The following is a 23,638-nucleotide window of genomic DNA, read 5'->3' as shown; positions in this document are numbered from 1 at the left end:
TCAGGGTTAGGTGCCTTACCCAAGGGCACTTCAGCCCGAATTGCTCCCCGGGCGCTTTAGAGGCTGCTCACCGCTCTGGGCACGTGTGTTCACTTCACCTGTGTGTGTATATAAATGTGTTTTACTGCACTGGATTCAGATTCAGCTGTTGTGTAAGTTGTGTTTAAAGGTGTGTTTAAATATATTTCATTGTTGTTGTTTTATTATAGCTGTAATTATATTCATTAAAAAGATATGCATGTAATAATTTTATCGAAAATGAATTATTATAATAAAGAAATTAGCATTAATCTGGTCAGTGTCTTGTGTAATTGATACAGTATGGTAAGCAATCAGAACTCTCAGGTGGGTGACAAATTATTACTAAAATAAATTAAACAGTACTTAAACAGTAAATTGATTGCAGTAAATCAGCATTTGGTTACAACACATGTAAACCACATTTAATGTACAAAAATGTACATGAATACATACATAACTACAGATAATTACATTACATCCTCTGACGATAGATAGATAGATAGATAGATAGATAGATAGATAGATAGATAGATAGATAGATAGATAGATAGATAGTGGATGGATGGATGGATGGATGGATGGATGGATGGATGGATGGATGGATGGATGCTATCCCAGAGGGTTCACGCAAATCCTCTTTCCTGAAATGCCAGCTACATACGGGGGTATGCGGAGTGATTGTAAAGTTCTCCCTCCGGATAGCAACAATCCATTTAGCATTGGAGGGAAATGTATGAAAACTAAGTACTTTGTTGTACTTACTGGAGGCCTGACACAAGGGTACACAACAATGTTCAGCTGTAGTGCTGTCAGCTCGCTGATACTTAAACTTCTTTGCGTGAGACATTATCGCAACTTCCATAAACTCTACACAACAGTGTGGAAGCGGAAGTGGCTGACCTGGCTAATATTTAAGCAGAACTATGTCAGCACCCCTTTGTGCATATAGCCTATTGTGGTTCTATTTGAGAGCCTCTATTACAGAAGAAAATGGACAAAAACATTGAACTTGAACTTGACCAGTGTGTATATTCACATTGATATAAAAAAATTGTTATACAATATAAAATATAATTCAATAGGGTCTTGTCTGACAACATAGAAAAAATTGAGCACTTACATGCAAGTAAGTCCAGGAATGTCCAGTGAACCACATCCATGTCCAAATATGACACACCCTGTACACACCCTTAGCCAACTAAGCTAACATGCTAACTAAGACCCTACACGAAACTGAGGAGCTACTGCAAACAACAACATTGGACATCTTACAGAAAGACCAGAAAATTTCAAATGGAGTAATTTTATGTTATATTATAAATGTTATGTTATGATATTTATGTCCAAGATGGTCCAAGAGGCTAGCTAAGCTAACTTAGCCAACTACGCTAACATGCTAACTAAGACCCTACACGATACTGAGTACTACAGTACTTAAATGCTCTAATACTGTTCATAATCTAATGTTTAGTATTAGATTATATATTTAGTATGAATTCTCATATGCACAATTGTTCATTTGTACTCACAAACACAAAAGGAGTCCTTCGTAGAGCGTTGTAGCTGTTGTTCAGGCTTACTTCCGGGTCACCGGCATACCCAAACAACTGGACATGCCGGTGATGTGATGTTCAAAAGTATACGCGATCAAAATATAAACTAACAAAATAATCCACGACTGCTTCAGTTTCGCCGAACAGAGTCATTTGCGTGTGTTCTGGGGGGCTTAGCTTATCTTAGCTTAGCCTAGCTTAGGTTAGCAGGACTACATTTCCAAACAGCCTTGGATTACGGATGGACATTCACCAATCATGGCAAGCGAGGGGTTGATCTTTTCAGTTTCAAGTGAACTATTGGTTAGAACAGCTATCAATCACTTCGAAGGCGCCAGCTGGTCTCAGTCCAATACGTTCATGTGAAAAGGTAAGGGTATGCCACAGATAAACAGAAGGTCCTGGGGGATGTCCTTTCTCTCTTTTACCTAGAAACAACGGTGTGAATTATTCTAATTGGTTGATTTTTAATTTCACAATGAGTTTTTTTCCAGCACAAGCACGAAAAATGGATTTGAAAGCCGATTTAGAGTGAGAGGATGTGTAAAGCAGCAGTATCTGTGGTATTTTAACATGTCAGTATGTCATGTCATCCCTGAACAGATCCAGTTAACCAGTGTACATTGCTGTGAGAGGACCAGTGTAACGAGAAGTGGGAGATTGAAGTTGGACATTGTGACATCATCTAACTAGCATGACGTCACAAAGCGGCAACTGTATATAAACTCGCGCTGAGCGTCATTTGCGGCATACAGACAGGAGATTACTACGCGGTTTTGGATCTATTTACAGTATTTATTTACCACAGCATATAGGCTTCAGCTACACAGATTGCTGCAGAGTATGTATGTCTTTTGGACTTTTAGCGCTAAGGATTTCTGACGTTCCTTTGACTTTAATTAAGCAATAGAACACGAGAGGGTGTGTGCTATCGCGAATAAAACCGGCTGTGATTTGGTCGTAGGCACGAGCCCACAACTCCAAGTGTGGAGTCACACTCTTTCTGAGTCTGTCCAAACTGGCTGCAGGCCAAACGTTATGTTTGCCGTTGCTTGGCAACAGTGTTGCGAATAACGCCGTTATTTTTAACGGCGTAATTTTGTCAGCAACGGTATAATATAATTAATTACTTTTCCTGTCGTTACAACGCCGTTTACGTTACTGGTTATTAAAAGCGGTGCGTTACTATATATTTATATACTAACAGTAATCCGAGCGGACCGCTGCCCAGGCTAGTGAGGAGTAAAGGCTGGTTTATACCTGACGCGTCGCGAGCGGCGCGAGGGTCCGCACGCGAAAATGACATAATCGCCGTGGCTCTGCCCGTGCGCGATGGCCTCGCGCGCTGTTGATTCGCCAAGTCGTGCACCTCTCGAATTTTGTAACTTCGTGCGCGCCGCGCCTCAGCGCAATGAACAAAGTCATGTTTGCAGGGTTCATACACCTATACAAGGTGGAATTCAAGCACTTGTACGTCACTTTCAAGGTCCATTTCAATATTTCCCAGCACGTTAAACTTAATTAAGTTAAATATTTATACATATACTCGAAATGATTCGAAATAATTCGCTTTTAATCACATTATTTAATGGTGGTTTATTTTCAAAACGCCCAATCTTAAGGTCTTCACGTTCTCTCGCGTTTCGTCCTGGAATTACAAGAGGCTCGTATTTGTTAACGTAATACAAGAGAACAGTTCAGTCAGATGGTAATTTGTTATGAAACGAAGTAGTTACATTTTCAAGTACTTTAGCCTAAATTCCAGCACTTTTCAAACCTGAAACACAAAGCAACATTAAAATTCGTCAAGTAAATGTTCCTTCCCCTGTTTTTGAGGGGTGTTTCTTATATTACCACGTATCGTTATGGAAATCACTGCAAAGTATGTGACTCGGAAAGTATAGGGGTCATTCCAGGATTTTGGTACATTTCCTGTCCCACCACTTAAATTTCAAATGTACATATCCAAAATATCTAAATGACTATTTTTTTTAACAATGTACTTGTTATATGACAAACTGTAAAATTTGGTGGAAAAATAAGCTCCTTAGATATTATTCAAAAGACCGAATACCTCAAAAAATGGCCGTTTTCCCTTGTCCCACACATTGGGTGACCAACTCCTTTGCCAAATTTAACAATTAAAATAAGCTCTAAATAAATTACTCCCTTTTGTATATTGTTGAAATGCATCTCCTTTACTTATGAAAACAACTTCTACATTGTATTGCATGTCACAGTTTTTACACTATTAAATTGTGTCCCACAACATGCGCACAGCCATATTACCATAAGGAATTTTATCTGGCAGAGAAAGGGTTAAAATATTTGTTACTGCATACCAAATTACATCTAATTAAAAAAACTGCTTCCATATCTGTGCTGGACAAATCAAACTTTTTGATAGTCTATAACCTGTAGCTAATAAATATATGACTAAAAATGATCAAATTGAAGATCACATTTTCAGAAGTGACCACCCCTGAAATGTACCAAAATCCTGGAATGACCCATAAACGCCTACACCGTTCGCGGAGGTTCGCGTGAGATTGGCGGAGTCGAGCGCTATGGTCACTCGCGAAAGTATAAACAAGGCTTAACAGATCTCGATAGGTCACAGTTCTCGGTGTAACACCTGTTTAACTTAACAAGTCAGTAAGAGACATTCCCAACACTGCTTGGCAGTGCGATACAGATTTAGTGTGAATGCCGTGCTGTTGGGGATGCCGTGGGGATATAATACAGATCTTCAATTTTGTGGTTTAGTGCCACATGTTCATATTAATGTGCAGTCATTCTTATTTTAGCATGATCACTGTTAATTGATTTAAGTGCAAACCTCTGAATTTAAAACATTTCAGTAATAAACCAGAACTGCCGGATGATGAATTCTCAGCAACAGCTGCAGTTCCCCATCTCCCAGTGCGCTGGCTACTACCTTCTACCTGGACAGGTGATGCTCACGATAGTGTTCAACGTGAATTAAAAAACACCTTGTTACCTATCCAAGCTGAAATGATTTGTGTGTGTCTGTGTGTGTCTGTGTGTGTGTGGTTGTACCACCCTCAGTTTGTGCCCTCAGCCCAGCAGTTCCCTGTGGCCAGTGCTCCCACAGGTTTCTACTATGACACCTACCCTGACTGGAGCTCTGAGTACGGTGAGGACAGGCCCTTAACACACCATGGATCTTGTTAAATGTTAAATAGCCAGTGTAAATGAAGGAGAAATAAAACACTTCCTTTCCCTATCCACATTGGGGCGGAGCCTAAGGTGTTAGCTTATTGTGCCTTGTCTCCTCCTCCAGGTGAGCTGTATTACCCTACGCAGGTCCAGTACCAGTTTTTAGTGACCATTACACCCATCATAATGAGTTCTGCCCAGCAGCAGCAGGCCCCACCCCCTCAGTTTGCCCCGCCCCAGCAGCACAGGACAGAGTGCCAGCAGGTGAGGAGCTGGAATGGTTGCCAACAGCTACTGTAGTGTGGCATCAGTGTGGTTCTCTTAGCCCAAGACGCATGCATATGTCTATTTTGTTTGTGCCTGCTGCTAACAGCTAACTGATTAACTGCTGCTTCATGTCCTTCTGTCTCTGCCTGTCTTTCTGACTCCCTCACGCCCTCTCGCTCTCTCTGGTGCATTGTGTCTCTCCTTTCTCTGCTACCTCTCTGCTGTGTGTGGTGTCACTGAAGGGTGTATTCAGGTCACTTTAGGTAACTGCCTCTTTCTCCCACCACTTCCTCTTATTTCCGCTGTGTCAAACCACTATGATGTTCTGTACAGCTGTTCTGTGTCTTTTCTGCCTGTCCTTACTCTCTACAGCTCTCTGGCTTAATTTAAACACAGTTGTCGTGAAATCCAGGGTTTTTTTCTGCAGTTGAAATGGCTAATTATGTAACCCTTAGGTTCTGACATTATGCCATGATAACACAACTAAATTGTTTTTCCCAGGAAGTGCTGAAATTATGTTACTTTGGTTCTACAAACCCAGGGGCTTCCTGAATGTAGATTTCTGAGTAGAATTAACATTATTGTATGTGCCAACACACATGTGTGAAAGTAGAATTATATGGGTGTTTGTAAGACTTTTATAAACAATGCAAATCTTATAACAACCAGATGTCTCAATATTTGAGTGTTTCTGTGTTTCTCTTTCATATACTGAGTGTCTCATTCAGTTTCAGACAGGTCACACCATTTTGTGACCAGAGCTTGAAGGTTAAACCGATGGTTGCTTGTAGTGTGCTGAGGTGCAGAGGAGACGGCAGCTGTGTGCCAAACACCCTTATTTGTTTGTTTTGCTCTCCTTTTTCCTGCATGATGACAAACTTCAAAGTACATCTAGATTATGATGGAAAGACTGAGGAAATTGGGGGAGGGGCTTAAAGTCGAGCTTGTTTTGAGTGTCTAGGAAGAATTGCTAATTCAGTTGGTTCTGTGGAGGGGAGGCACTTCACATGGTTCTAAGACCTTGGCCATGTGAGGGAGGACATTTGCCACATTGGGGCTGAAGTTTGGCTTCATGTGTGTCACCACGTCCTGAAATTTGCTGTTCTTTTCCTCCCTCAGCTGTACTATCCATACTGGCCCAGTCAGCCCAGCGATGCCCTGCAGGTACCCAGCGGTGCGCCCTACACTGTTCAGCCCGCACACATTTACCAGAACTCCCCGATGATGGTGATCCCTCAGCAGCAGCTGCAGTACCCCATCTCCCAGTGTGCTGCCTACTGCCTTGTACCTGGACAGGTGATGCTCACGATAGTGTTCTACGTGAATTAAACACCTTGTTACCTTTCCAAGCTGAAATGATTTGTGTGTGTGTGTGTGTGTGGTTGTACCACCCTCAGTTTGTGCCCTCAGCCCAGCAGTTCCCTGTGGCCAGTGCTCCCACAGGTTTCCACTATGGCACCTACCCCAACTGGAGCTCTGAGTACGGTGAGGACAGGCCCTTAACACACCATGGATCTTGTTAAATGTTAAATGGCCAGTGTAAATGAAGGAGAAATAAATCACTTTCATTCCCTCTCCACATTGGGGTGGAGCCTAAGGTGTTATCTTATTGTGCTTTGTCTCCTCCAGGTGAGCTGTATTACCCTATGCAGGCCCAGTATCAGACTTCAGTGCCCACTACACCAATCATATTGAGTTCTGCCCAGCAGCAGCAGGCCCTGCCCCCTCAGTATGCCCCGCCCCAGCAGTTCCCTGTGGCCAGTGCACCCACAAGTTCCTTCTCTGGCACCTACCCTGACTGGAGCTCTGAATACGGTGAGCAGAGGCTCTTAACACACCATATATTTTGTTAAATGTTAAATAGCCAGTGTAAATGAAGGAGAAATAAAACACTTCCTTTCCCTATCCACATTGGGGCGGAGCCTAAGGTGTTATCTTATTGTGCCTCGTCTCCTCCTCCAGGTGAGCTGTATTACTATACACAGGACCAGGACCAGTCTTCAGTGCCCGCTACACCAATCGTATTCAGTTCTGCCCAGCAGCAGCAGGCCCCGCCCCCTCAGTATGCCCCGCCCCAACAGGACAGGAGAGAGTGCCAGCAGGTGAGGAGCTGGAAAGGTTGCCTGCTTGAGAGTGTCTCATGAACCTTGTCTCACTCTCAAAACCCATATCCCAGAGATTATAATACTAGACCCCAATCAGGGTGGACGTGATGTCATGGAAGAGATTATGTCCGGGGCAAGAGACACATCTACGCCCACACCCCTTCAGCTGAGCTCAATACGAAAGGCCTATGTATATGCTTACATTACGTTAAAATGTTTGTAATTGCTCCAAATTTGACAATATTCCCCACTCTTTCCCTCAGACTGTGGTCACAGAGGCAGGAGGTCCGGTCCAGACCAATGGTGAAGGCATGCCACCTACAGCTACTGTAGGGATTCCACCCGGTAAGTGTGTTTTCTTGTTATTATATCATGTTGTTGTATTTTATTAACTTGGAAACCGATTTGAAATTGCACCTTGTTCAGATGATCATGGGAAACCTGTGTCTATGCCAGCAGCTGCCTCAACCCCCCCGCCTCCATCTAAGGTGCCCTTCAGCGACGACATACAGCTGAACAAGGCCGAGAAGGCGTGGAGGCCCTCAGGGAAGCGTGGACGCATGGCTGAAGCCGGCGAGGACGAGCCCGAGGTGGCCGAGACCCAGGACCTGCTGCGGCGTGTGCGCAGCATCTTAAACAAACTCACACCACAGATGTTCCAGCCGCTTATGAAGCAGCTGACGGAGCTGACGGAGCTAACCGTGGACACAGAGGAACGGCTCAAGGGAGTCGCCCACCTCATTTATGAGAAGGCCATCTCTGAGCCCAACTTCTCAGAGGCCTACGGTAAAATGTGTAGCTGCCTGATGATGGTGAGTGTGCACGTGCCCATGCTCGAATGGCCAGTTCCACTTGTGTCCTCTATCTTGTCCCATGTGTTTCTGTAGCTAACCTACACCAATGGGACTGAGGAGTTCTGTCTGTCTGTCTGTCTGTGTCTCTGTCTGTCTGTATGTCTGTGTCTCCGTCTCTGTCTGATGCCAATTTACATAAACCAACAAAATGCAAATTTGTCTAAACTGTTATGGCAATTAAAGTGGTGTGTGTTGAGCAGTGATATTTCAAGTTTATCCTAAATTTGCACACAGGTCAGAAAGCAAATTTTGCATCCTGGCTGCATACATCTGTGTTAGTGTTGCTAGTCATGAGATAACCTCTTATTCACTTGTTCTTGTTGCTTGTTCTTCATGGTACCCAGCTGAAAGTGCCCACCTCTGGTACGTCGGGAGGCACAGTGGATTTTCCAAGGCTGCTGCTCAATTGCTGCCATGAGGAGTTTGTGAAGGACGGCAACGATATCTTTGAGCATAAGCAGAAGGAGCTGGATGCCGCATCAGAGGTGTGACAGTCTCATCATCTTGATCGTGCACCTTCCCTCCAAGTGCACATCATTTGGATGTGTATTGTTAGTGTGAAGTCCAGTCGTTTTAGTTGTGTTAAATGTGCCATATCTTCGGGCCTCGTCTCGTGTTAACGCCAACCCCCGACGTGTCCCGCCAGGACGAGGAGCATCAGCGGCTGATCGTGGAGCAGGATGCTGCTAAGGACAATGCCCGCCACCGTTCCCTCGGCAACATAAAATTTATGGGGGAGCTGTTTAATGTGGGGATACTGTCGGAGACCAAAATGCACGAGTGCATCTTCAAGCTGCTCCTGAAGAGCCACGATGAGGAGAGACTGGAGTGTCTCTGCCTCCTCCTCTCCACCATTGGAAAGGAAATGGAGAAAACCAAGGTATCATTCCCTTATGTTCTCCCCTCCTGGCCTGCTAACGCTTGTCATCTTGCAGTTTTTACCAGGCGGTAGCCGCAAGCACGCTAACAAGAGTCTTGTTTTTGATTAAACAGCCCGAAGTGGACTATTATTTCCAATACATATCAAAATTCATAAATGCGAAGAAGACCTCATTAAGGATCCGTTTCAGGCTGCAAGATGTCCTGGACCTCAGACAGGTAAGTGTTACACACCCATCCGTTGGACTTCGGTGTCTCTACAAACGTTTTCATGCTTTCATTCATTTATACTCGAATGTTTACTGCACAAGTATAGTTTATAGAACAGCCGTTGACCAGCTTCAGTATTTGAGTGTGGAGGTTTCATTGCTAGTCATGCAGACGTGGTTGGATTGCCTTCATTTTGCAGCTTTGCTTTTCTTAATTGCCCATACTGACAAGGTGGCTGCCATGTTGAATGCATTTTGAAAGCGCTCCTCTCTTTCCAACTACGATAGAATAACTGGGTGCCCCGGAGGGGTGACCAGGGCCCCAAGACCATCAACCAGGTCCACAAGGAGGCAATGTTGGAGGAGCACAGGGAGCAGTCTAAGAACAACTCCAGTCGGACGTGGCAGTCGCGACGGGGCCCCACCCGTCTGGTGGCCGCATCACCCATCCTCAGGGTGATGCCTAGAATACGGGTCCTAAAAAATGCTTAAATAAAAGATTTTTAAGTTCTTAAAATGTATTGAATTACTTTTTGAAGAGTGGCATTAAATTTCATCTAAGCAGACCATTTTCGCACCATGCGACCGAAGGCTATCTGTCTGTGACTTAAACTGGGAACTGAGCAGAAAACTCCTGAGACTCATTATAGAAAACAAAACAACTTAATCATTAGTCTTGTTAGCACAAACATTTGAACGCCATCTGACCCCACCGTCATTACACGTCCCACTAACCTCTTAAGATGATTACATGTTGATCATTGACAATCATTACAGTTGTCAGTTAGAAGGCCCTGTAATAGGTGATTTGGTTCTCACCTGGCTCTCTCCTTCACCCTCAGAACTTTAACTGCCTTTGCAGTTCACAGATGACCTATTTATTGATGTGTGTCTTTTAGCTCTGTATGGGATCATATGCTTATACACAGTCAATAACAGAACTAATAAGAGGCCAGCACACTGTGATCTTGGAGGACGTGGGGGTTCATAATAGGAGATAAGTACCTGGAGGTAATCAAGAGCAAGCACGTGCAGTGCATTATAATTCAGTAGAAGAATTTTAACATCGGTACAGAATTTAATTGGAAGCCAATGCAGGGCTAAAAGGACTGGGCTGAGATGATCGACCTTTATAGTTCTAGTCAGAACTCTGACTGTGGCATTTTGAACTATTTGATGTTTATTTAGATTGCTATATTAGCATCCTGACAGTAATGAGTTAGTAGTCTAATCTGGAGCTAACAAGCATATACCAGTTTTTATGCATCATGCTGTGATAATGCATTTCTTAGCATTTTATGTTGCGGAGATTTAGAAAAGCTATCCTAGTAGTATTATCTATGTATTTATCAAGTGATAGGTCAGTGATTTTTGTCTACTGAGCCAGGTGTAATTTAGCTAGATTTAGCATTAGATCTGTGCATTAGCACTAGATCCATATTTCACTTTTGTGCATTTGGACGGAATACTATTGAGCTCTACAAACTGATAGCGATTAGTTAAGTAAGAATTAAAGCATGAAAGGGCTGTGCCTGGGATTCCAACCCAGTTTTCTAATCGTTCTAGCAAGATCCTGTGATCTATTGTGTCAGAAGCTGCACTAAGATACAGAAGCCATAGTAAAGATAAATAGCATATGCAGATATACATAGAGATACATGTGTTTCCTATGCAGATATAAGCATAATTGCATCATTGATGGCTATAGCTTTTTCTATGATCTTGGATATAAATTATATGCTCGAAATTAGTTTATAACTAGATAGTACAGTTGGATCAAGATTTGTTTTTTTGATCAGAGGTTTAATGACTTCTAGTTTACAGGATTTGGACACGTGACCTATTGTAATGGATGAGTTAATTACCATTAGAAGAGGTTCAGTCACAATTGGTAATACCTATTTTAGTCATTTTGAGGGAACTGAGTCTAGTGTGCAAGTAGTACAATTTAATGATGAGAGATAATTTTCTCAACTTCTGATTGTGCGAGTGGTTGAAAAGCTTCAAGCATTTCTCCTAAAGCAAAAGTAACTAGATGCCACCAGAAGGCGCGCACCTTCACGCACACACACGAGCACGCACGCCTACCTCATCACAAGGCACACTCTTTCCCGGACACTCCCATCATCACAATCACCCGAGTACTGACACCTGTCAATAATCAGATTCGGGTTGCATAAATCCCCACAGGGCACGCTGTCCAGTGCTGCGCATTCAGCCTGCATCCTCGCCTCGCTACGTGGGATAGCCTGCTCTGCACTACAGACTTCCGCGTCTCTGTGGACTTTCTGCCTGTCTTCATTCGTTTGAGTATCTTATTGTGTTTATCCTGCCTAGTGACCTGAGTATTTGCATTTGCTTTACTATGGATAATAAAGCCTTTCGCTCACAGCCTCTGCCTCAGCAGAGGGGCTGTCGCCTCTGGAGATTGTGACAGAAATTAAGTCATCCTTGATGAGGTCATGTCATTTAGATTATAAGAGATCATTATGAACTTTATGATTTAGTACATGTCATTCTGATTAAGCAGAAGGACTACAATAATGAAGTAGTGTGATTCAATGTAACCATGTTTAGTTCATATTACGCATGTGTGCTATACTGTGACCACGGACGTAATTTTGGGGGGGGACGGGGGGGACATGTCCCCCCCACTTTTTCAAAAGCCGGCCTTGGTCCCCCCCAGTTTTTACGGTTAAAACCAAATATTTAAATAGCGACGAATCTATGTCCCCCCCACTTTTGAAATCAAAATTACGTCCATGACTGTGACTCAGGTCAGGTGGAAGTGCAAAGGGTAAGAGCTAGCAAGACTGAAATTTCAGGATCTCCAGGACATCACCCCTCCTTCTTGCTAGCAATTAGCCATCCTTTTATTATGCAAATGCGGAGCACTGAGGCAGCAGGTCAAACACTAATATGGCTAAAAGTACGAGGAGTTTCGCAGGCAAACCGCGCAGACCCCCGCTCTCCTTTCCACAGAAAACCAGCTTATCTGTATATCACAGCTTCAAGAAACAATTCGAAAGTTACAACCCGTGAAACTTATCTTTTTTTTATAGCGCGAAGGTAATTATTCCTATGATGAATAGGAATTAATCTTTTGGTTTGAATCTCGCTAAACATTCTAACTGAAATAAATCTTCGCGATAAAGAATAAACGTTGTATTTGTAGTAGGCGTACGTGCTGTGCGATTTTCACAAGGCAAACCAGACACTGACTAGCCAATTTTATGTGTTTCATACGCATTGTATGCTTACTTCATCGCACTAAAGAATAAACTACAATAATGTGCTCGTTGTAGGCATACATGTTGTGCGATTTTCACAAGGCAAACCAGACACTGACTAGCCCATTTTATGTGTTTCAAAAACATTTCATGCTTACTTCTTCGCACTAAAGAATAAACGTTGTATTTGTAGTAGGCATACGTGTTGTGTGATTTTCACAAGGCAAACCAGACAATGACTAGCCCATTTTATATGTGTTTCATACGTATTTTACGCTTCCTTTGAAGCGCCGACCCCGCGCTGAACATTCTAACTGAAATAAATCTTCGCGCTAAAGAATAAACGTTGTACTTGTAGTAGGCGTATGTGCTAGAAGTTATTTGTTTTATACTATCCAAGTATTATCTAAAATTAAGTAAAAATCGAAATCAATCAGTACAAATTATATATATTCTATCCGTATCTAGATATTTAGACAGAATCAAACATTGTATGCATGTTATTTCTGCAATTCGTCCGTTACGAAACAGCACTAATTTACAGGTAGAGAATATATATAATTTGCACTGCTACATAGACAGGAAATGCCACAAAATAATCTCTGAAATATCATAAAAATTATATATATTCTATCTGTATATAGATATTTAGAGAAAGTCAAATATAGGCATTGTAGCCTACATGTTATTTATGTCGTTCTGCTTTTATGAAACAGCACTACTTATATAAAAATTCTAGCCATATCAATTTTGTTTTTCCACCTAATTCCAGATAATTACAGAACAATTAAATTAAATTTTAACCCAGAGACTGACTGATTATCCATTCATCTATACATCTATTCATCCATCAGATACAAAGAAATGGAAATGCGCAAGTATCGGTTAGTGATTAGCGGGTATCGATACGCATGTCATTAGCGCCTTTGCATCAGCCGCCGTGAAGGTTCACAATTTACACTTGTTGAAGATGGGTGGGGTGTGGTCTTCTCCAAGCTGGGATAAAAACGGACACACAAACACAGGTGAGTCATTTCATATATTTTTCTTGTTCTGCGAGGAAGACACGGACACTACGATGGCACACAAGAGGATTTACACTCCTTTGCAAGCTTTGGCTCTTCTGAACGCAATGGATGACTATGATTCCGACGGAGGAGAGGAACTTTGTTTTAGTGCTGAAGACTCCGATCTGGCACTTTCAACTGTCGCAGATACGAGTGGACAATCGGATGAAGAAAACCGTAGCCCTCCACGAAAGAAGCGTTCTGTTGCTAAGGATGTCAGTAAGCCTGCAACGAACATAAACGCAAAAGATGGAACCGCTTGGGAAAAGACTGATGTTGTAAGAAGTCTTGGACACGGCAGCACCACTTTTACGTTCAGTGAGACCGCAGGACCTACAGAGCATGCCAAGGTAATGTAAAAAACTCTTTTCGTAGATGTATACAAGAAAAGTACAGAGGTGAATTTTGCCAGCTATATTTCCTCTTTTGTATAGATGAAACTGTAGTGCATGTTGTAGTGTAGTGCATAGGAAAAAACATTGAATTGAATTTGGCCAGCTATATTTCCTCTTTGTTATATTTTATAAATATATTTATATTATATTTCCTCTTTTTTTTTACATATAAGTAATGTTATCACGGATGTACATAGGAAAAAGCATTGAACTGAATTTGGCCAGCTATATTTCCTCTTTGTTATATTTTATAAATATATTTATATTATATTTCCTCTTCTTTTTTTTACATATAAGTAATGTTATCACGGATGGCCAACTATATTTCCTCTTTTGTAGATGTAAAGATGAAAAAAAAATTATTTTATATTTCCTATTTTTTTACATACAAGTGATATGATTTTTATTTTACTTCTACAGCGCAGAATCACAAGCAGGTTGCAGAGCTTTCTGTGTTTGATCGACATAGAGATGCTGAGGACAATCACACACTGCACGGTCCATGAAGCCCACAGAGCGGATCAGAGCTGGAACCTGTCTGTCAGCGAGTTGATGGCTTTCGTCGCAGTGCTTTTTCTGCGGGCAATACTCTGCCCGGTTGGAGCGGTGGCCGATTGTTGGTCTAAGAAATACGCTGTGCCTGCAATCAAGGACACGATGTCGCGTGACCGCTACAAAGAAATCATGCGGTACTTGCGCTTCGATGACAAGGACACCCGTGCGGAACGTGTAAAGAGCGACAGATTTGCTGCAATCTCGGACATCTGGCAATGTTTTGTACGTAACTGCACTCTGTGTTACACGCCAGGACAACACATCACCGTTGATGAGCAGCTCTTTCCAACCAAGGTCCGCTGTCCTTTCCTGCAATACATCGCTACAAAACCTGACAAGTTTGGCATAAAGTTTTGGATTGCTGCTGATTTGAAGACCAAGTATATGTGCAATGCTCTTCCATATTTGGGAAAGGACCCCAGTCATCCCAAGGGAGAAAGACTGTCAGAGAATGTCGTCATGAAACTCATGGAACCATATCTGGACAAGGGCAGAACCGTCACCACTGACAACTACTTCACATCCCTGTCTCTGGCCAACAGACTGCTTGCATGCAACACAGCTCTGCTTGGGACAATCAACAAGATCAGAAGAGAAATTCCTCCTCCAGCAAAAAACACCAAGGGACGTGAGGAATTCTCCACACATGTGTACACATCAGGAAGTGCCATACTGACAGCGTATGCTCCAAAAAAAAACAAGGCAGTCTGCATTCTCAGCACAATGCACAAACAAGTCACGATCTCCGAAGGCCGCAAAAGGAAACCAAACACGATCACGGACTACAACAGCATGAAGGTATGCGTATATGATGATAAATAATGTCACATTATTGAATTTTTATGTCATATATGTCAGACAAAATGATTATAATGTTTATAATGTAACATAACCTTTTTATGTTTCTTCTTTGCAGTGCGGTGTGGATATCATGGACCAGAAGGTGCGTGGGTATACGGTCCGCGCAGGAACACGCAGGTGGCCTGTTGCAGTGTTCTACAACATGCTGGACTTGGCAGCGATGAATGCAAATGTTTTGTATACGACATGCACGAGGTCCACGGAGAGCAGAAGAGACTTTTTACATGCTCTTGCTGAGGAACTTCGGCGTCGATTCTTACAGGAAAAGACAAAAGCAACGACCTCCACCTGCTCCTGGAAAGACGACGCAGTGCCAGGTGCAGATACACTGCAACAGGAATCACAGCTCGGAGCGGTGTGCTGTGTGCGCCAAGTACACCTGTCGAAAATGTAGAAAGGATGGGCCATGGATATGTAGCAACTGTTAGCTTGCGGGATGCTCAAAGCGCACTTGGCTGTATTTCAAATGAGATTTCTATTTTTCTAATAAAAATATTGTTCTTCTGCATCACACATTTGTTTTACCCTGTCATTGCTAAGGCAAGAATATCTTTATTGTTGTTATTACTGGGTGGGGTGTGTGTGTGTGTGTGTGTATAAAACTTTTACAACGATTCTATTACCGGCATTATTTCTGTAAATCGCGTATATACTCAAAATCTAACACAATGTGCAAGTATGTTACATTACAAAAAATATAGGTACACAGATTGACTGGTATCTTACAAGTTTGTAGTGGATTCAAAATGTATATATGTTTACTCTGCAGCACGATTCTGTGAATTTGCCATCGCACTACACGTACTGCCAACGCATTGTTTATTCTTTAGTGTAAGCATAAAAAACATATGAAACACATACAAAATCACATAACACGTATGCTTACTACAAATGGATTGTTTATTCTTCTTGAAGCTGTGATATACAGATGAACTGGCCAGGCTGAATTTCCTTGGAAAGGAGAGCGGTGGTCGGCGCTTGACACTCATAAAATGGGCTAGTCATTGTCTGGTTTGCCTTGTGAAAATCGCACAACACGTATGCCTACAACGAGCACATTATTGTAGTTTATTCTTTAGTGCGATGAAGTAAGCATAAAATGCGAATGAAACATATAAAACTGGCTAGTCTGTGTCTGGTGTGCTTTGAGAAAATTGCACAGCACGTACGCCTAATACAAAAACAACGCGAGGATTTATTTCACTTAGAATGTTTAGCGCGATTCAAACCAAAGGATTCATTCCTATTCAGCATATGAATAATTATCTTCGCGCTATAAAGAAAGATAGATTGTAACTTTTGAATTGCTTCTTGGAGCTGTGATATACAGATGCACTGGCCGGGCTGAATTTCCTTGCAAAGGAGAGCGGGGGTCGGCGCTTCAAACATGCACATATCTTTAGCAAGACAAAGGGCACTAATCTCTTCACAGCGGGGAAGTGGGCTACTCGGCAGCTGATTTTCCTTGCGACTTTTTTCGTAGCGTTGGCCTTCCCAGTGGTTGATAGTATCAGGTTTGTTTTGTGTTGCTTTATAAATCGTCCCATGTTGGGTGTTGTGATCATTATTGAGTTCGCTCGTTATGGTCCTTCGAGTGTTAGTCAGTACGGTTAGTCTCTTTTGTAAGGTCTATTTGGCGGTGTTTCGGTTTATTGTATATTCCATCTAGAGTGTGTTTTGTTTGTCTGTTGGTTGTATAAGAACCTGTTCGTCATATGTGTATTCTCTGCTGTGCCTGAGAGGTGTTACCTGAGTAATCCGTGTACTAGTATACACGCTAAGAGTTTTACTGTTACATTCACAGAGTTTCGGTGTATGAAAGCTCTGAGTGTTTACGTGAATGTAATGCCTCGCCGTTCAAGAGCGATTCGAGCCAATCTAAGTAGGAGACAGGAGGAAACTCCCCCTCCTACTAATAAATCTGACTCTCAGCAGCATTTGTGTCCTTCTCCTAGTTCTTGCACGTTACACAAACGGATAAAAACAAACTTCCTTCAAAGAAAACATGTCCTGTACATTAAATGAATAATGTAATAAAGGTTTGAAAAGTGCTGGAATTTAGGCTAAAGTACTTGAAAATGCTTGAAATTGTAACGACTTCGTTTCACAACAAATAGCTCTCTGACTGAACAGTTCTCTTGTATTACGTTAACAAATACGAGCCTCTTGTAATTCCAGGACGAAACATGAGAGAACGTGAAGACGTTAAGATTGGGCGTTTTGAAAATAAACAACCATTAAATAATGTGAATAAAAAAGCGAATTATTTCCAATCATTTCGACTACATGTATAAATATTTAACTTAATTAAGTTTAACTGGTGCGCGCAGTTACAAAATTCGAGAGGTGCACGACCTTGCGAATCGACAGCACGCAACGCCCTCACGCACGGGCGGAGCCACTGCGATTACGTCATTTTTGCCGCGCAGACCCTCGCCACTTGTGTGTGCTGCAGTGACTTTGCGGGCTACCATTGCATTGTGGGGAATGTAGTGTTTGTGCGTGCAAAACACCATCGGGCGGCTGTGGCCTGCGGGCCGGTTCTAATAGTAATTAAATATCATCCAGGGGGCCATAGATAATCAATTCGCGGGCCGGATCTGGCCCGCAGGCCTTGATTTTGACATGTGATCTAGAGCACCTTAAGCAGGATTGCGTTCTTATTCAGGACTTTTTTCCACTTCAAAGTAAAAACATAAAACACTCAGATAAACAAATAAACATGTTAGGTTGGCTTTATTCAGCTTTTATTTATTTACTTATTGTGACGGGCAGGGAGTGCGAAATAAAATCGAAGCGATCACACCAAGTCTCAGGGGAAAAGGATGGTTTAATTGAAAGTGCGCAAACCAAAAACCCGTGACATAGATCTAAATGAAGGATATAATGACCAGCGGTCAACTGGTACAAAGACAAGTCATATATAGGCAAACAAGCGACCCTCAGGTGAGACGGATTACGGGCTCCGCCCACCTGAGGGACGCACACAACGCAACAAAACAACAACAACAACAGCCGCTGTGGACGGAGGCAACCGGTAGGGGGCCGCCTCACCATGACAGACCCCCCCACCAAGCCGCACTCCCCTCCACTGGGTGTGTGGCACACAGCGGCTGCACACAAACCATGAAGGGGCAGGAAGGCAGGGACAAACCTCCTGCAGTCCAGGAGCTGAAACACAAAACACAAAACATTAATTAGCTCACCCCCCTGGGCGGGACCCTGGACCGACACAACACCGTTAACGACACAAAACCACGCCCCAGTCAGTCACAGGGCCCACACGCCCTAACCGGTACTCGGCCGCTTAGCCCCACATAGTGTGAGGACAAGGAGCTACGGCTCCTTGTCCGTCCGAGGTGTATGTGTGTGCAGGTTACCTCCCTGGGGTGTGGCTACTTCACATCCTGGACCTACGTCCTCCCGAAGCAGACCCCTGCCTTCTGCTAGGGGTCACCCCAGCCTCCTGGGGAGTCAACCCCTCCCGGGGCCCCTCATCGCAAGGTGGACTCCTCCACCTTGGTCCCCAAACATCCGGGGGCCCCAGCCCTCTAGGGAGGGGCTCTTTATGACCGGGCTCCGGTCACCCCACAACATAAGGCGGCTCCTGCCAGGTGGAGACCCCCACAAGGTCCAGGAACACCACGACACCACAACACCTGTCAAACACCCACCCAAGCCACTGCCTGTTCACGCGGCTGCAAAGTGGGAAAAGATTTAGGAGCTTCAAGCCCAGGACCAACCGGTTCCGAGATAGCTTCTACCCTCAGGCCATCAGGATGCTAAACAGCAAAATCCAAAACTTCCACCCCCCACCATAACACACTGACTCATTGAGCTCCGGTTTGCTAGCTTTTAGCCCCGGTTCGCTAGCTTCTAGCCGTGATCCGATAGCTTCTAGCCCCGGTTCGCTAGCTTCTAGCCCCGGTTCGCTAGCTTCTAGCCCCGGTTTGCTAGCTTCTAGCCGTGATCCGATAGCTCCTAGCCCCGGTTCGCTAGCTTCTAGCCCCGATCCGATAGCTTCTAGCCCCGATCCGATAGCTTCTAGCCAAGGTTCGCTAGCTTCTAGCCGTGATCCGATAGCATCTAGCTAGAAAAGAGCAAGCTCTCGGCTGGCAGTACACCACGAACATCTACTAGTCGAGAGTTTGCTCTTTCAAATGCGGACAGCAACTGTTCCACTGAAACCGGCTCTGAAACTAGCTGTGATCCGCTAGCATCCAGCTCTGCTCGGTAGCATCCAGCTTTGACCATCACTTTGCTGTCGACTATATTGGACACTGAATAAACAATAACACGTAATAACTTGGTGTGTGTCATGAACTTTATTGATACTGGTGTAAACCAAACAATCAATAGCTGACGTCCCTTGGCTTGCTAAAGCTGGGCGTACACTGTACGATATTTTAAATCATGTACTCAGCTCCAGCTCAAACTACGACTAAATCGCAGGGAGAGTCTGCTCGTGGAGCTCCTTCAACAGTGCGATACTCTCACGAGGAGCGATTTGAATTTCAAACATGTTTGATATTCTTGCGACGCTGCGATTTCTGATCGGGAGTTGGTCTGAGGTGTGAATCGCTCCTCGTTTACCTGTGTAAACTATACGATGCACGACACGCGATTGAGCCGAAACCCGATCGCAAAAATAGTCGCATGAGGCTGAAAATGGGCCAAAAATCGCACAGTGTATGCCCAGCTTAACCTAGCTAGATATTGTTAACTAAAGCTGTCAGTATCATATGTAATATTATAATATATATCATAATAATATAGACTGTTTTACCACTCCGTAGGATGACTAATGGAACTAGCTATAGCTTAAATAATAGTTAGTTACCTAGCTAGTGCTAGCTAGTGTTAGCTTACCCTGGTATAAGTGAATAAATTATTCTACAAACAATTTGTAGCCTCTATTTAACTTGGAACCGTTCGATGTTGAATGTTCTCCAACGATACTGGAAACGTATTTAAAATTCAGTCTCGGCAGCGAAGACAGGGATGAAGTAAACACACGCTCCATGCTGAGGTGAATTGACCACAACTATCTTCTGCGAGTACCGGAACTTGTTTTACCCGGCGGTGACGTATTTCCGCTTTGTTGTGAAAAGGGCCTATGGGGGAGGAGATCCTTTAGACAAAGAGAATCGCGACGGAGAGCGATTTTATCGCTTTCGGTGTGAACGCACAGTAAGGCACGGTTTCGTCAACCACTATACAGCCCCAACGAGCGTATAGTGGGACACACGTTTAACAAGTACACGAGGAATTGGATATTAACTATGAAATAAAGGAATCAGTGTGAATAACCGAACAAGTTTAACAGAATACCTATTTAAGCTTTGAACAGAATATCTCTTTAAGCCTTAAACGGAGTACGGTTTAACATGAACGTGATTATAAACACCACTGCAAACTAGCATTCACAAAATATCGATCTAAGCACACAGAAAAGAGTAAAACAAGATATTGTTCTAAGTCTGCTCAGATGTCTTACAGTCTTACTTTGAGTTGTTCAGTCCGCGGCCCGCGCAGTAGGCCAGGTAGCCTCTTGAGGAGGACTCCTTCGTGCGCTTTTGAGGAGAAGGTTCCGTTGGATCGCGTTGCTCCGTCCAGGGGAAGCTGCGGTGGCCGTTCGATCGGCGGCCCCTCGGTGGTCCGTTGCGTGGTGTCCTGGGGAAGTTATCGCTGTCGACGTTAAGATGAACTCGCGGAGGTCCGGCCGTCACGCGAATGTTCAAACAGTTCTTAATCGTCGGCTAGCTGAAGCGATTGGGTTTTAGCGAACTCCGCAAAAGAAATAAAAGTAGCGAACTAGTTACTCCTTACGTCGCTCGCGTGCTGCACGGGCCCGAGTGCAGAACCAATACTGCTTTGTTCTCGAAGGTGTGCGCGCTCTTCGTCTCTAGGTAGCTACTTTGATGCAGCCAGGTAGAGAGAACAAAGTCCCCCTTTTAAAGGGGATTCGTCTGATGACGTAGTTCCACATCCGTCCTGACGTGGGCCATGCACCTAGGGGGAGCACCCCCCTTCCTTTGTCTGTGGAGGCATGGTACCTACAAAGGTAAAATATATGTGCAGGTTTATTTTCCCCAACAGGACAACATGGCAAATAACTCATAACAAACTTGAAAGTAACCAAAATAACACATAATCCTCACCTTAACCACTTACAATGTCAAGTTCACACAGACACAATCGAAAACTGTTGCTTCCTATCAGCCCCTGTCTCCGGTGGCGTTCACCATGGGTATTTAAAGAGTGAAAGACCCTCTAGTGGCAGGAAGGTAAATTACAGAAACACAAATAATACAAAGGATAAATGGCTCATACACCATCTTTGTACATTTTGTTGTACAACGTACATGGAAATGTGAATAAAAGCAACATTTTTCTTTTTTTCCACTTTTCATTTCTACTGTTTGGGCCAATCTAGGCAAAGTCATAAAATGTCAAGTTAAAAAAAATAGCATTTTATGAATTTTTGGGGGGATTTTAACACAGTGGCGAGTCATTTTGACCCGAAGACAGCAGGAGGGATTTGAGATTTTTTTTTTTTTGGACTCCTCAAAAAAAAAAAAAAAAACATAGTAAACATAATTTAATATATATAAATTATATATTATAATTTATATATATATATATATATATATATATATATATATATATATATATATATATATATATATATATATATATAAACATAAAAAATATATATAAATAAAATAAAAATAAAAGGGGTGGCATGGTGGTGAGCACTGACGCCTCACTGCAAGGCGGTCTGGGTTCGATTCTCGGTCTGGGCTGCTCTGTGTGGAGTTTGCATGTTCTCCCTGTGCCTGTGTGGGTTTCCTCCGGGTACTCCGGATTCCTCCCACAGTCCAAAGACATGCGTGTTAGGTTGATTGATCACTCTAAATTGCCCGTAGGTGTGCGTGTGTGTTGGCCATGCGGTGGATTGGCGACCTGCCCATGGTGTACCCTGCTTCCTACCCATGGTGTACCCTGCCTTCGCTCCAGCCCCACCATGACCCCGACTAGCGGGATTAAGCGGTTGAGATAATGGATGGATAAAAATAAAAGAGCCTCTCCGATGTAAATTAAATAATACCACATTTGAACATACATTTTTTATTTCAACTGCATGTCCATTAAATGTTATTGGTCGTGATTTAATGTGTAAATTGGGATGTAATATCAGTAGCAGGCCTGAGGGATTGTTTATGTAGTGGGAATCAGCTGTGTTGGGGTTCAGTTATCAGCAGGAGTTCCACTGTATGCTTATGGGCTCGACAGCCTGTTGACAGTTATACTCTGTGTAAGTTTGCTTAATAAATCGTTGACTGCAACGCCTTTCTGTCCGTCCTTCCATGCGTCTAGTGAGACGCTACATTGTTGTCAGAAGTAAACGACCGGAGTACAGTCTCCACTCGCTATAGCTGCGTGTAGCTCGGACCAGGCTTGCTAGCATTATCAACCAGCGAGATGACCGCACAGCGGAGCGAGAATAGCGCGCTGCGTGTTAAAGAGGAGGCGATGGATGCCGAGTACGCTAGTGCTTCCTGGCTTGGGATGAGCTCTGCGCGTGCTTCAGAGCATGCCGCTCGTGTGAGACAGACAGCCAGGAGGCTAGCTGCCGATGCTGGGTTCTGCTCGGTGAAGGAGGAGGACCGCGCATGTGTGAAACCTCGCAGCGACGCACGACCTAAGGTAAACGTAGATGGCAACCATGGTAACCAGCTCCAAGTGAAAACGCCAAAATACTCTGGTAGAGCGAACTGGGAGGCTTTCCATGCCCATTTGAACTGCTAGCAAGGGCTGTAGGCTGGTCAGAAGACATAAAAGCACTTCAGCTGGCTCTGTGCCTTACTGATGAAGCACTAACATGCATGCTATTGCTAAGCCCAGCTGAAAGGGATGACTATGGCGCTTTAGTGGGGGCTCTGGAACGGCGTTTCGGACAGTGTCGGGGCTGGACACCTGTCTAGCCATCCGCAGCAGGTCGGCGCACTGCGGGTCCCGCTTCAGCTGCTCCGACGTCGGCGTGGCTTCGTGGTGCGGGGAGGAGTCCTCCTCCAGCTCGCCCTCTGCCCCATATAGCTCGGGGACGCTGACCCTTACAGGCGAGAGCTCCCGGGAAGGCGAGGGATGTCTCTCCCGCCACACCCGCACCGCTGTCTTGCGGTACTCCTCAGCCAACTCCGGTATAGCGGTCTCCCGAGCCGCACACAGCAGATAGGAGCACTCGGGATCCCGCTTCAGCTGCTCCGGAGTCGGCGTGGAGTTGCGGCGCGGGGGGGAGGAAGACGCGTGGTGGTGCCACTTGCTGGGCTTCTTGCCCTTCTTGGGCCGGGTCTTGTAGCCTGGCATGACGTTGGTGTCTCAGACGGCTCGTCGTTCTGTGACACGCGGGTCGTGGCGAGGAACGAGACACGGAATCCCTCTTGCAACTGACGTCACTT

The 23,638-nt window shown here is 44.0% G+C and overlaps 1 protein-coding gene across 1 annotated transcript; it reads left to right on the top strand.

Moving 5' to 3' along the window:
* Positions 1-1,953: 1,953 nt before the first annotated feature.
* On the top strand, positions 1,954-9,560 carry LOC143484060 (uncharacterized). Its single transcript, XM_076982522.1, has 14 exons — positions 1,954-2,415; positions 4,436-4,527; positions 4,644-4,731; positions 4,879-5,018; positions 6,141-6,317; positions 6,419-6,506; positions 6,651-6,836; positions 6,984-7,123; positions 7,390-7,471; positions 7,586-7,938; positions 8,325-8,465; positions 8,627-8,860; positions 8,974-9,078; positions 9,357-9,560. The coding sequence occupies exons 2-14, from the start codon at positions 4,456-4,458 to the stop codon at positions 9,558-9,560; spliced, it is 2,010 nt and encodes a 669-aa protein (XP_076838637.1). The 5' UTR covers positions 1,954-2,415; positions 4,436-4,455.
* Positions 9,561-23,638: the final 14,078 nt, after the last annotated feature.

This window comes from Brachyhypopomus gauderio, chromosome 20 (genome assembly GCF_052324685.1).
Source record: "Brachyhypopomus gauderio isolate BG-103 chromosome 20, BGAUD_0.2, whole genome shotgun sequence".
Classification (NCBI taxonomy): domain Eukaryota; kingdom Metazoa; phylum Chordata; class Actinopteri; order Gymnotiformes; family Hypopomidae; genus Brachyhypopomus; species Brachyhypopomus gauderio.
The sequence above is the reverse complement of the archived record's forward strand: the minus strand, read 5'-3'. Positions and strand labels throughout refer to the sequence as shown.